The 13,920-nt window shown below is 43.9% G+C and overlaps 2 protein-coding genes across 9 annotated transcripts in view; one reads left to right on the top strand and one right to left on the bottom strand.

The window, feature by feature from the left end:
- The window catches only part of LOC117580710 (inhibitory POU protein), a 28,304-nt gene that overhangs the window by 3,903 nt on the left and 10,481 nt on the right, over positions 1-13,920 (top strand). For 4 of the 8 annotated variants that reach the window (XM_034267365.1, XM_034267367.1, XM_034267366.1 and 1 more), the window contains exons 2-3: positions 4,196-4,252; positions 4,738-4,914. In XM_034267365.1, coding sequence (XP_034123256.1) covers positions 4,196-4,252; positions 4,738-4,914 — 234 coding nt within the window. The remainder of the gene's footprint in view (positions 1-4,195; positions 4,253-4,737; positions 4,915-13,920) is intronic. The other 4 variants (XM_034267369.1, XM_034267370.1, XM_034267371.1 and 1 more) reach the window with 1 other exon arrangement.
- Positions 6,969-7,797, bottom strand: LOC117580712 (glutamic acid-rich protein-like). The gene has a single exon (XM_034267373.1). The coding sequence runs from the start codon at positions 7,705-7,707 to the stop codon at positions 6,988-6,990; it is 720 nt and encodes a 239-aa protein (XP_034123264.1). The 5' UTR covers positions 7,708-7,797; the 3' UTR covers positions 6,969-6,987.

Below are 13,920 nucleotides of genomic sequence, written 5' to 3'. Positions count from 1 at the left end.
CTCCGTGCTGCTCTTTTTTTTTTTGACCTCTTCAGCACCGCATCCCGCCCAGCTCAGCCCCGGCTGATTACAGTTAGCCACTTTTCGGCTTTTTGGAAGCTGGCAGCGGACCGAAGCGAATGATCAAAGCGGCGGATTTATAGGATTTATATGCTACCCTTGGCTGCCGCTGTGGCAGCGCATTAGGCCTGAAAGTTGAATCAAGGAATCGTGGAAGCAAAGCAGGCATCGGAAAGTCCTCCTGTTTGGAAGGACAGTGGCACAGACGCGCTTTTTAGCTGGTTACAAAAACACTTAACGCCTTGCAGTCCATTAAATGGAAATTTGTCGCCGATCCCTTGGACAGAGACAGCAGACAACAGACATCAGCAGGTGGCGGGTTCTAGTTGGAGTGGGACTGCGATGGAAATTTGAAGTGGAATTGGGATTTGGTTGGCTTGTTCTCTGGGGTGAGACTGAGACTGTAGCTGAGGGTGCTGAGGATAAGGATGAGGTCGAGGGCACTGGCACTGGCACTGGCACTGCTGCCCGTTGTCAGATGACAGACGGCGTCCGCCACTTGAATTGTTTGCCGGCAGCGTTAAATGAACAGCGGCGGCGTTAATTTGATTTAAATATTCATAAACTGCATTTAAAGGCCGCGACAAATGTGCTTGAAATTAAAAAAAGGAAACCAGAGTAAAACAATTGTCAAATTATTGGCAAATCAACAGTGTAATTTCGGGTGTTTGGGGAAAGAAACTTTTGATGCCCTGCCAAGTAATATATATATTAGAAAACTAATTGTATAATAGCAAATGCATTCACTTTATTTATGTACTGAGCAAGGCGTTGTCTGGTTTTGAATTTTACGGAGGGGACGGAGATACCGCAGCTAATTGTTGGCGGCAAAAGAGGATTACAGTACGACTTCTGTTGCTGAGAGATTAATGAGGAGCCACGAGTGAATCACATGCAAATATCCTACTGATACTTATATTTATTTAAAATAAACTTTGTGGACTATGATTGCAGAAATTGGTGGAGGCATTGTTGCGTCACATTTATGTACTCTGATTATATTTCAAGCACACACAAAACTCGGCAAGGAAAACATAAACATTCTCTAATTTCGAAAATTTCGACATTCCACTGACTCCAACCACTGAATTTCAGATAGATTTCGAATTAAAGATAGTTAAACACTCCTCCTGCTGTTTTCTGCAGCACTTGATAACCCAAATGCAATTGCCTTTAAAGAAATGTATTAGTTGATGATATTCATTTGCTGACTTTCACTTTTAGGAGGAATATTTAGGAGGAAAAACGAGAGACATAAGCTGCATTGGAGATTGGAAATTTAAGATTAAAAATCTATTCTACGCAGCCCAAAACTAAAAATCTTAAGCCTTAAAGAGCTCATTCATTAAATATTCCCTCTTATTTTCATGACTCGTAGTCTACATTTAAGATACTTGTTCCCGGCATAAAATAAATACAGTGAAATATTTATTAGAAAATACAAAGGGAAAAGAAAAGTGCTTGACTGATACAAGCTTATTAGGTTCTTCAATGGTAATTTCCATCACTTGAAGTCCTCTTTATTATTGCTTTATTATGTTTGGGTATCTCCTGCAAAAACCCTTTAAAGCGTTACGATTCATTTGAATTCAGATTCAATGTTGAATCCATTCGGCGGCTGGCATTGCTCCAGTGTTTGGCAGCGTAAATCGATAAAATTAAACATGCAGCAATGCGTATCTATTTACACACATCATAAATATTAAATTCCAGCAAAGATACACATAAAAAAAAATCAAACATAACATAAACAAAAACACACACTGCCAGAAAGAGACAGGATAAACAGTGGGAGGGCAAAAGCCGGCGTTCACGTGTTTGCCTCACGAGAACGAGATGGCAAAATAAAAGGAAAAAAAAACAGTTCACTTGATTAATTTTTCACACTAATAAAGAATTTATGTGCAAGTGTCAACCTGCACTGCGGCCTCCACACCGCCCCCTGTTCTCTGTTCTCCACCAGTCACCTTCTCACCTCTCACTCACACTCACACTCGCACTCTATTCCTCTCTTTCTCTACATGTGTGTGTGTGTGTGTGTATGTATGTGTGTGTCGTGTTATGTCGGAGAGCAGGTCAAGACAGAGCCTAGGCTCCGGCATGTCCTAGGTCGTGGCCAAAACGGGGCAGGCCGAGAGATGGAGTGGTAGAAGAGTGGGGATTGGGGATTGGGGATTGGGGTCCGAGTCGGTGTTGCATAATTTGATGAATGACTGCGCATATTAATTCATAAATTAATTTACTGCTATAATTTATTACAAACTGTTGCCAGACAAACACACAGAGAGCGCAAATAGCATTGCATTCTGCGGTTCTTTTATAGCACGCCTAAATGTGGAAATATTTCATGCCAGAAACGGTATCTGTAACCTTTTGGTAGCTGTCTGAACGTATCTGGCTATTAAACAGAATATTTAAGTGTGTACCATACTAGTTGGTGTTTAGGGCCCAAGAAATATGCATCTCTATGCTTATTAATTTGCAGCAGATCCTGTGGTTTTGTTCTTTGTTGAATAATGATTCAATAATGAATCCAAAAGAATTGATTATTGCATAGCCGAGTGCATATTACAATCTTGTCTTCTTATGTGAAAGGAAAAGTAACTCTAAGTAGTTATTCTCATTATCCAAGCTTAAGTTTCTATGCTCTTTTAACTCCCTTGTATTGTCGAATCGTTGGCCCAGGATGTTGCCCAGTCTCAACCCAATCAGATCTTGAAATTATACATGGAGCACCACAAATCTTGTGAGCCCTAATTCATATTTGTTTAGAATATTCTAATAAAGCAATTTTCACATTCACGGAATATTACTCTGCAATTTCGCTAGAATGCTTTGATGCTGATATTATTATAGCCAGACTGGTTAAGGCTATTTAAGGTATGGGATAGTTTAAGTTTGCATTAAAAGTGGCATCCCATGGATGGAAACACGCATACACTTAAACTATCCTGTCTCAAAGCTTCACGTTACCCGTTGCCGCCACGCAGAAGAAAGGATTCGGACGGGGCCAACAGACTGTCACTGTCACATTATTTGCACAACGCCCACAAACTGCCATGGCCGCTGCGACCGAGTTTATGCGACAAGTGGGGCTCCTCGGCCATGGTCGCTCTCGTCCTCCATGCATGGAATGGGATGGGTTGGCATGGTGTGGTATGGGGCCAAGACATCATTAAGAATGCACAACATTTTGATTTCTACAATGGCCGTCGTTTGCCTATTGCGGTTCTGCTTTGGTCAGAAAGAGACTGGGATATACGTGTATGTAGCTAGATAGAAATAGCAAGAGACAGAGACAGAGAAGATGATAAGGCCTGGGCTAATGGCAATGGCTCCATCGAATTACGCATTTCGACTCGAAATGTGCGGCAAACGTGAGCGATGCCTTTTTGGCCATGTGGGTTCCAGCTCTGTCTCCTGGGCACCCGTCAACCGTCACCCTTCACTCCCTGTCGAAGCGGTATTCCCACCTACCCACCGTTCACCTCTCGCCCACACATCCGTGGACCCCGTATCTCTGGTACCGGGTACTACGAGTACGAGGTATGTCTTTCGTTTTCGTCGTGCGGCGTTTTGAAGTTTTGTGCGCATCTAAATAATTGATTAACTGAAAAATTCGTGCGAGTTTCGTATACACAAGGAGTTGGTACACATACCAATGCACGTACATATTTATATATATATATATATACATATATATAAAGACATGTACATATGTATATGTATAAAATCGATATGACTGGAATAATAAAGACGCCGACGGCGACGAAAAGAAGATGAACAAGAAGGTTCTTGCACCAAAACAAGCAGCAAAAAACTTTTGAGATTATTTATTTAAAAACCAGCCAACGATTCGAGTACGGGCTAGCCGGGCAAGGGAAATATATTTCGGGGGGGCTACTAAAAATCAATAAGACCAAAAACTGCTTAAATTCTTAAAAACGCGACAGGTTGTGTGTGTTTGGGCACACTTTAAGGCCAATTGGATTGGGGAACCTGTAGGACTCCTGTAGGACCATAGAATGCCGAAGAATAATTATACCATTGCTGCATTGCTCTATCCATCGATCATCGATCAATCCGTCTACCAATCTATAAACCCATACTATCGATGTTTGTCTCGTCTTTTCAGAGTCGTTTATTAGAAGATGCTTCCCTATTATGCAATTCGTGGTCAGCACGTCAGAACGTAAGTTACAACCACAACAAACTACCAATAACCAAACACCAAATACAACCACAAAACCAAAAAAAAAACTATTCGTATATAGAAACATTTGTACAAAATGAGAAACCAGACCCGATTGATTTTCCTTTCCCAATATCCTATTTTTGATGTCTCGTATTTGATTCACGTTCGTTCTCTCTCTCTCTCTCTCTCATTTGATATTTCGACGACTCTGTGTACAAAGATATATGTCTTTATATAGTATATAGATATATGTACTTTATCTCATATTGTTTAACCGAAAAATTCGAATTGAATTTGGGCGATTTATTCTGAATATTGTTTCGATGTGTTCTTGCCTGGTCTTAGATATACTTAGTCTCTGTAATAAGTAATAATCATAGACTTATAGTTACTAATAATGTAATCGCATTACACTAATCACTCGGCTCCTGCCGCTCCTTTTCTCTCTCTCTCTCTCTCTGTCTGTCTCTCTATCTCTACAGGGTGATATCTTCGCGGGCATCAACGATGGCATTCTCAGCAGAGCGGAGGCCCTGGCCGCCGTCGATATCCAGAAACATCAAGCCCAGCATGTACATAGCCAAATGCCCTCCCAAATCAAGCACGATGTGATGTACCATCACCACACAATGAGTGGGCCCCCGCAACGTCCATTACAGGTGAGTTCCCCCCCACATTCGCACTGTCATGATTATACTCTCACAACTGACAATTTGTAGACCAGAAAGAGTTCTTGTGTCCTTTGTAATTATTTCCATCCCTCTTGGAAATTCTCTCTAAATATGTTGCATGAGTCGAGTACTGCAGTAATTATTATACATCGATACATAGGCACATAATGTGTAGGCATAATTTGTACATAAGTAGAATGTATGTAGGTCATAAATAGCGTAGAGGTAGCGTAGCGTTAGCCCAAATCCAAAACTTAACAAAATCATTTCTAAAAATTCCAATTACACAAACAAGAATTGAATCTTTAGAACTAGAACCCACTGCATCACCCACCAGTTTTTGGTTTAATTATCTAAATTAGCAGACCTTAGCAGGGGGGGCTCTGCACCCACCCTTAGCTACCCTCAGCTTGCTGGCTCTGTTTTTTTTTTTTTAATTTTTGCTGCCATACTAAGTAAGTAACTAAAGAGCCAAATCCTGTCCGGAAGTTGGACCTTGCTACGGCTCCCCTGTGCGGCTTAGCTATGGTATGTGCTAGTGCGAGTGCGAGTAGTGTGTATCGGATATGGGATATTAGCCAATTTCTAGAAGGCTGGAAATTATGAAAGTCATTCCATGATGACGAACAACGTTTGGGGACTAGTTGTTGCAGGAGGAAAATTAATGCTGGAGGTGGAGGTGAAAGCGGATTGTCGCATTGGGACAGACGACAACTTCAATTTCCGTTTTCAGCGGTCACACGCATGTCGACCTATACATATTTATGCGTATGTAGTATGTGTGTGTGTGTGTGCGGTTAATTTGAAATGTTTCTTTAATAAAATTAAAATTGTGACGTGTAAGCCTTCTGGGAACGTGCCACGTGACGGTCGTTTGCCAGGTAAGCACATCATGATTCGTGTCGTTAATTGTATTGTACTTCAACTCGAGGCGGGCTACGTGGTCTGCTACTGGGCGTTCCGAAACTTCCCATACATACGAATGGATGGATAGATGGATGGATGGATGAATGTATGGTAGCGGTGGTGGTGGTGGTGGTGACTAGGTGCTTCAAGGGGCTGGGGAGAGACAGTGGCACAAGTGGAATTATGTCTGTGTCGCCGTGTGCTGCTGCTGTTACTGCCGCTGCTGGTGGTTGGTGGTGCTCTATTAGAAGTTGATTGTAATCAAATTACACAAGCAACCTGTTTCCCATTTGGACGAACTCCCCTTTGAGGTCTCTAGCCTCACGAGGTAGTCACTACTTCTTGCTCCTGTTGTTGCCACTTGTTTTCGGCACAATCGAGCATGACGAAAGGGCGCACTGTCCACGCGCCATTGCCGCCGGTGGTTGGCGGTGGATGTGCCACTAGCATATTCCCAACAGTGCCCCCACAGGCACATAACCCATAACCCATAACCATTCCCAATTGCCAGCGCGTGCAACGTGGCCGACTCGTGCTCGTGCAGTCCTTAATTTTCCGCAAAAACACTCTTCAGGCAGCGCATTCCAGACTCGACTTGCCAGTCGATGTCGATGGCGATGGAGAGGTCTCAGGTGCCGCCAGCAAATGCCACTCAATCACCCACGCCCAAAGCTGAACCCGAAACCGAAGCCATCTCCACAGCCACCCCATGGCATCCCCCGCTTCGATCTATGAAGCAGAATTATTAACAAATTAGTTTCTTTTCTGGGATCAAGTTTACCTGGAATACAGGCATTCAGATGCATTCTCTGCCCCGAATGGCAAGCTAGTACTCATCAAGGACCCAGGCTTAAACCTCGATGGGAACTAATCAAAGAGCCTGAAGCTAACTGGGCTCGAATCGGGACACCGAATCGGGTCGCGATGAGAGACCTAGCACATTGTGTTCACCGATGAAAAGGTTAGGCACTGGCCTCCGCCTCCATAGCACACGTTCGAATCTCACATCAAATATTGACACCGAAAAGGAGGGCCTGGGAATGACCTGGCAGAGCACACCTGCACCTTGACAACCACAAAAACCACAAGCTGGCCGAAAAAAGTTACAATTTAATTAAAAAATAAACAATGTCAACTCTGCGGCTGGAATATAAACTATGACGGCGCCACAGATGCGTCACCTCTGTCAGCATCGTCTTGATGGGAATCCCCTTCGTAAGCAAATAATTGATCGGCATCAAATTGGGAATAGAATTGATCAGTATCGTCTTTCGCTTCATTGGCTTGATTTTCTTCGTCACCATGGTCTTGATTTATTTCGACTAGCTCAGCAGCAACTGCTTGATCATCATCTGCTTGATTTTCATCTTCTTGATTGTCAACTACTTGATCGTCAGCTGCTTGATTGTCAACTGCTTGATCGGTATCTGCTTGATCGTCATCTACTTGGTTGTCATCTTCTTGATTGTCAACTACTTGATCGTCAGCTGCTTGATTGTCAACTGCTTCAATTGCAAGTGCTTCATCGTCATTTGCTTGATTTTCAACTGCTTCATCGTCATTTGCTTGATTATCAAGAACATCTTGCTCGTCCGAGCTCAATTGAATCTGCTTTATTTGTTGCGAAATGCAGCTCAGCTCCGCAAATATCTTTTCGGACTGCAAACCGATGGAAGCAAACTGACAGTCGCGCTCCTCGGAGAGTTGCTTCCACTTCTCGACCAATTCTTCAACCGATGTATCATCATAGTCCAAAGGGCCCTCTTGGCCGAAACGGTCGCCCACCACTTCTTCTACTTGTTTCTTCGTGCCCTGGTCAGGTGTCTTCTTGTCCAAGGACTTCGTGCGTTCATCCTGGTTGGAAATTCGTGACATATTCGTCTCGTGCCAAGAGTACTCTTAATTTAAACTACAATTTCTTGTGGAGTTTTGTTTTGATTAACTTTTTGGACGATGAATTGTATTCGTTTCGGCAGTAAACCTGCTGTGACTGAAATTAGGTTGAGATTCCGATTGAAAGCTTTAAGTTATGTCAGGGCCTAGGCCTACCATAATGAAACTAAATGGAAAAATTAGTCTACGTCAAGTGCTCCCTTAATTCAGATACCCAATACTATCTTTCAAGCTGTGGCTCTGTAGACTCTGCTTTGGATTAAATGAAAATATTTACTTTAAGGAGCAGAAAACGTTTTTTTCTTAGAGTACCCTATTCCTTCCTAAAACCCAAAAATCGAGACAGACTTCTGTGTCTGCCCAGCCTATGCAAAATGCAAAGAAACCCATAAGCAGCTGAAAGACTTGAATTTTATTAAATTAACTAAGCTGCAAGGTAAGAACTTGAATGAAACACTTTCATCAGAAACCTCTCTATTTTTTGGCACTATTGAATCTTTTTGGTGCGTCCAAGTCCGTACTTGAACTGCCACCGCTGAGCAACACCTTTTGCCTGTCACTGAGCTCCACACTGATCATGGATCCCAGGGCGAAGGCCCCTTCAAATGAGTCTTCGCTTGGCAAGGAGCCCACATGGTCCCTGCCCTTGAGGTGTCTGTTGGGCGGCAACATTTTGCCTTCTAGGCAAAAATGTATATAAATATCGAGGAGCAGATCTGCGGAGATTCTAGAGTTTATTCGATTGTTATTGGACTGCACTTGCTCACTTTGTGTGTACCGAAACATATTTTTTGTATGGGAAACCAAATCAATTGTGATAGAAAATCGCTTCAATGTTCGATTGACAGGTGAATCGGTGATTCGATTTTGTTGCCTGTTTATGTAATCCGATTAGTTATCTTTTGAGCAAGAAACCTGTTTAAGCCGCAGCTTCACTCAGCCAAATGTCAAGAAGTGGGGGGCAACACACCTTAACCCCTCGTCAGTCAGAACTTTCCAAGCGAACAACAATAAGTGCCAGGGGTAGAGGATGTGGGATGGGGGAACTGTCAGAAAGTCTGGTAACATGTGTCATAATCGTTATGCCAGAAGACAGAAGACCCCCAGCGAGGCCGTGCCGGTACAAACATTATAAAACTCATTAAATTAAACTAATTTACGGAGCAACAGAACCCCCAATCCTTTTGCCTTGCCTTTGCTTATCCTTTTGCTGTTGCTGTTGCTGTTTCTGTTGATGTTGCTTTTGCGGGCATATGAAAAGCCAATTATGTGGAGAGGCAATCGAAATAAAAACAGACACTGGCAGACGCAGACGCAGACGCAGACGCTGCCACAGTGGCACAGTGGCAGGATGCAAAAGGGTAAATAAGAGTAAATATAATGCTAATTAAAATAATCATATCCATCATAAAACTCCAACGCCCAAGCGACAGGGGGTTGAGCGTCGGTTTGTTGTCAGCTTGTAAGTACATTTGTAACAATTAGAGGCAACAGCCAAAATATCCATTATCAATTTCATCCCAACTGTGCTAAATGAGCAAAGCCAGCCAGTGAGGAGGGCAGTCGAGATACAATGAGGATGAGAATGAGAATGAGAATGAGGACGATGATGAGCGGGGATAAGCTGGATAGTTCATTGGTTTGAGGGTGGCTGCTGCTGCTGGCCATTTGCCAGGCATTTATCACACAGATTTTTGAGGCTCGGCTTGGGCTAACTTATGCTTCGATCTATGCTGTCCCCCCCCAACCACCCAGCAATACCACTGGCCGCAGAACCATCCCTCTCGGTAACCCCAAAAAATAATATTGTACACACAGTACACTTAATTCAATTTAAATTACACTTACATATTTCCGGGCGAGACCAAGGACCAGCTACATGCATATCCTGCCCTCGTCCGGCCAGTCCACCAGTTCCTTCCATTAGTATTTGCAACATATGGCTCAATTTCCCTCAAATCATTTTTCCATGCACGCACCGCACCGCACCGCAGCGCACCGCAGCGCCCTTCCTCGCCCGGTACTCTGTACCGATCCGAATCGCCTAAAGGGATACGAAACATACATACATCCAGTGTGTCTGTATGCATATCCCAATCCCAATGGCAGTGGCAGTGGCAGTGGCTGTTCCCCTTTTGGAGGTACTCGCGCCCTGCTTGGAGGGCAACCACAAGTGGTTTATCATATTGAAATTCATTTAGTGCACCTGTTTGATTTTTCCTGTCGTTGTGCGGTCGGCATATTGTTTTGTAAATATCGTTAACTTAGCATTGCCACTCCACACGCGACTCAAATTCACTTCCTGTTCTGGGCCCGCTCTGCCCCAGCGGCGACAGGCGGCAACAGCAAATATTTGTCTTTTGTGCACATTAGAAACAACTTACCGATAACTAGGGTGGTTTCGGGGCGGAGCTGAGTGGGTGTCGAACTTGGGGTTGCCCAACAGCAAGCGGAGACCAAAAATCTTATGCCAGTATGCGGCATGTTTCAAGGCATTCAAAAGTGTGGAGCGAACCGCCAAATACTTGCTAACTGGATAAATCATCAAACAAATTAAGGTTCTAGCTTCGGCAAGGCCCTGAAACAGGAAAGATACTTCTTATACATTTGTTTAGAAATTCAATAAGGAATCAAAGTACTTGCACATCAGCTGGAAGGTCCCAACAACTATTACATTTCCAATTCCCATTACATTATGTTACTTTATGTATGGATTAAAAGGCAATAAAGCTCGAAACTGAACCTGATTAAACTGTGGAATTTTTTGTTGTAATCCATTCACATAATTCTAAGATAATATAACTAATAATTGCACAAAGTTATGGCCTGTCATAATGGCCTTTTTGCATTGCATTTGTATTTCTGAACCAATTGTCCATAGCCCTTGGCCCGTTCCTTCTGCTCCATCATCCACTCAATTGCCTGTTTATCGCTTACTGACTGTCTCCTTTTCTGTGCCCCAACTGATTGACATAATTAAATGTGTGCCCATATTTAATGTTGGCCTAACAATAACAGAAGAAGTGCATAAAAAGCGGCCACCGCACACAAAAAAGGCTCATCAAATATTGAAGAAATTATGATTATTAATGCATTAACTTTATTTAGTGACATAGCTGGCTATCATCAACGTAATCGCAGTTGTTTGTGTGTTTTTTTTTCATTTTTTTTTTGTTTCTCTGCTGCTGTTGCTTAGGTGAAAGTTCAACAATTCTCGTGTCCAACTCTGTCCTCCTCTGCCCTTTCCTCTCTCTCTCTCTCTCTCTCTCTATGAGAATCTCCCTTGTCTCTGCGTATAGTGTGTGCTTTTTATTTTATTTATTTTTTTGTACGCTAGCTCTTTGTGCAGAAAGCTTTGTGTCATCCAGTGACAATTTACTGTTCCCATTCCGGCTCGGCTCGGCTTGGCTTGGCTCCACTTTCATTTCCTTTTTCTTGCCGCCCGTTTCGTGTTGTGCTTCGCTCCGCACAGTTCCGCTCCGCTCCGTTCCGTTGTTTATTTCGTTTATTTCGTTCATTTATTTATTTAGTTTCCTTTTCTTCATCAATTATTTAGGCGGCTCTGTGTTTCTTTTTTTACGAGTATGTGCGAGACAATCGAAGACGCAGACAGCGAGCGAGACGACACCATGCGAGGGGCCCGTCCCATGGCGTCAAGACATAGTTGGTCATCACTCATACGACAGGTGGAACCTGGAAACTTGGAACGTAAAACATGAAGCGTGGTGTGGTGTGGCGTGGCGTGGCGTGGCCTAATAGTGCTCCACAATTACAGCCAAAGAATGGAGCGATCCAACAGCAAATTGCACTTTCGCCAAGCCAATCATCCTTTGTCGCTGCAGTTCCGTTCATTCATTTTTAATATTGCACTTTGTGTAAACTGCTTTTGGACCGTAATCGACTTACGGCGGCTCCTACAGCGCCTCAGCCCAATGGCCCACCTGCCAATTGATTGGCGAAATCGCAGATTACAATCGACAAGGAGCTTAGCAAAGTATTGAGCAAGTTCACTGGCCAGCAAGCTCTGGCCCTGGCGCACATCTGTCCACAACATACGCACCTGACAAATCAGCTCAGTTGGACTGAGCTCTAACTAGCTGGAACCTCCTTCCCCGCCCAGGCAGCAGCCCCATGAAGAAGGGTTGACAGTTAACAGGTTAACCTGCTTAAAATGCACATCAACGCATCACTTGACCCACAATCCACCCCAGGAACAGAGGACGCTCCACGGCATATGTAGATGTGACGCAACACAGCCTTACAATTATCAGTTACAACTGTGACGAGGGGTTACGGGTGTTTCAACGAATGGCTTTTCAGCGAATATGTTATCTTTTTGTGTGCCCTCACAGAGGGTAGCATGATTCCAGCAAAGAGGCTGACACGCGTAGGAAAAAGAAGGGAAATAAATGCGGTTCGCAGTCTTTATTGTGCTCAAACTTTAGAGAACTATTTCTGCACTCAGCACATGCACAAGTAGCAGATGTTAATTGACAATTTAGGAATCAAGAACCTCTAAAATAGGTTCATTGCAAGGGTATCTATGGCTTCGTTTACCCAATGGATGGTCTCCATTGGGTCTCTTGTTTTTCAATAAGATTGTTATTTACTTACACCGAAGTGAGCATCAAATTGATCGTATTAATGGCCATAACTAGTTTATCCCGCCCCTTCTATCAGCACGGTCTGCGGATTATGCACGCAGATTTCCATTACAGAACAATGGCAAAATGTTACAAGGGGTGAGGCCGTAGCATCCATCAGGCGCACGGAACATTAATGCAATTTCAATGAACCTTGAGCTACGGTCAAAACAACGTAAAGCAAATCCGGGGGAAACACTCTTTTTCGATTTGCGGCTCCTGTCTGTCTGCCTGTCTGCCTGTCTGTTGGTCCTTTTGGTCCTGGCACAGTCCAACCCCACCTGAATCCAATAGCGCTGTGCTGTTTGATCCGCTTGTTTTTATGCCCATTCCCATGCCCATGCCCATGCCCATGCCCGGCATACAATTTGTTTTAGCTACGAATCGAGGAGGGTTCCATACTGAATCTGCTTCGGCTTCTGCTGCTGGTACTGTTGCTGTGCCCTCCTGTGCATCTCCCACAGGAATTCCCAGGCAATATAACTGAAAGCAAAAATGAAGATAACAGTCAGCACGGCAAGTGCAAATCCACCCGTCCATTTAACAACTTGTACCACCCCCAGCTCCTGCTACAGCTCCTCCACCCACTCACACTCACACTCGCTGTGGCAGTTGCCACTCCCCCTGCGGCACTCTCTCACTCTCTCTCTCTGCTTTGGCTAAACCAACTAACTGCCTTTTTACTCGGCGCGTCTGTGGGCGATTGGTGTGCCCCTGTTTGATGCTTGTAAAGACCACTTTACCCGCTATAATAAAAATAAATCATAATATTTTCCTCCTCTCTTGTTCCGCCCCTGCCATCCACGCATCCAGACATCCTCACATCCTGCCTCATGCACACCGTTCTCCCGCCCATCCCACAGTGGGTTGAGACATTTGTGCTGGGCCGTAAATATGGGCTCAGTGGGGAAACAAAAGGGATTTTTGATTCCTTGCATCAAATTGTGCATCAAATGGGGCTTTACAAAAGACTTTGCGTCCACTGTGGTTTATTTTTCATTTTATTTGCATTTTTAAGAGCTTAATTTCAATTTTTTGAAAAAACTTTGGGACAAGAATTACGATTTAAGTTCCTTAAAATCTACAGAAAAAAGTATAAAATATTCGACTTGCCACTGTATTCTGCGTTGTTTCCTCTATTATCCTGATGCCTGATCTTCGCGTGCTTAATTGTTCGCTTTTCCAATTGATCACAGACCAGTGTGCCACACGGCCATGCGGCGTTTACCTTTATTTCTGCCAGGATGCTACTGTGACTGTGACTGTTGCTGTTGCTGTTTCTGTTGCTCTTATCCCGGAGGTTGTAACCCCGGATAATGTACTTAATGCATCTACATATTAATGTCGCACCGCCGACAGAAAAAAAACCCAAGGCTGGCTTCAAGAGCTGAGAGGGGGTAGCGGACGTTGAAGTGGAAGTTCGTGCCCAACCCCAACCCCAGCCCCGACTCTGAAGCCGAGGCTGATAGTAAGCTTGTTCGCGCTACTTTGTATGTAATTTCTATTACCGTGTCTACCCCGGCCCTAGATTTTCTCTCTGCCACACCCCCCC

The sequence above is a fragment of the Drosophila guanche genome, unplaced genomic scaffold (assembly GCF_900245975.1).
Source record: "Drosophila guanche unplaced genomic scaffold, DGUA_6, whole genome shotgun sequence".
NCBI lineage: Eukaryota > Metazoa > Arthropoda > Insecta > Diptera > Drosophilidae > Drosophila > Drosophila guanche.
This window is presented reverse-complemented; position numbering and strand designations above follow the sequence as displayed.

Bases quoted from the DNA above. Each gene is read 5' to 3' on its own strand.
- LOC117580712 (XM_034267373.1), bottom strand. From the start codon at position 7,707: ATGTCACGAATTTCCAACCAGGATGAACGCACGAAGTCCTTGGACAAG.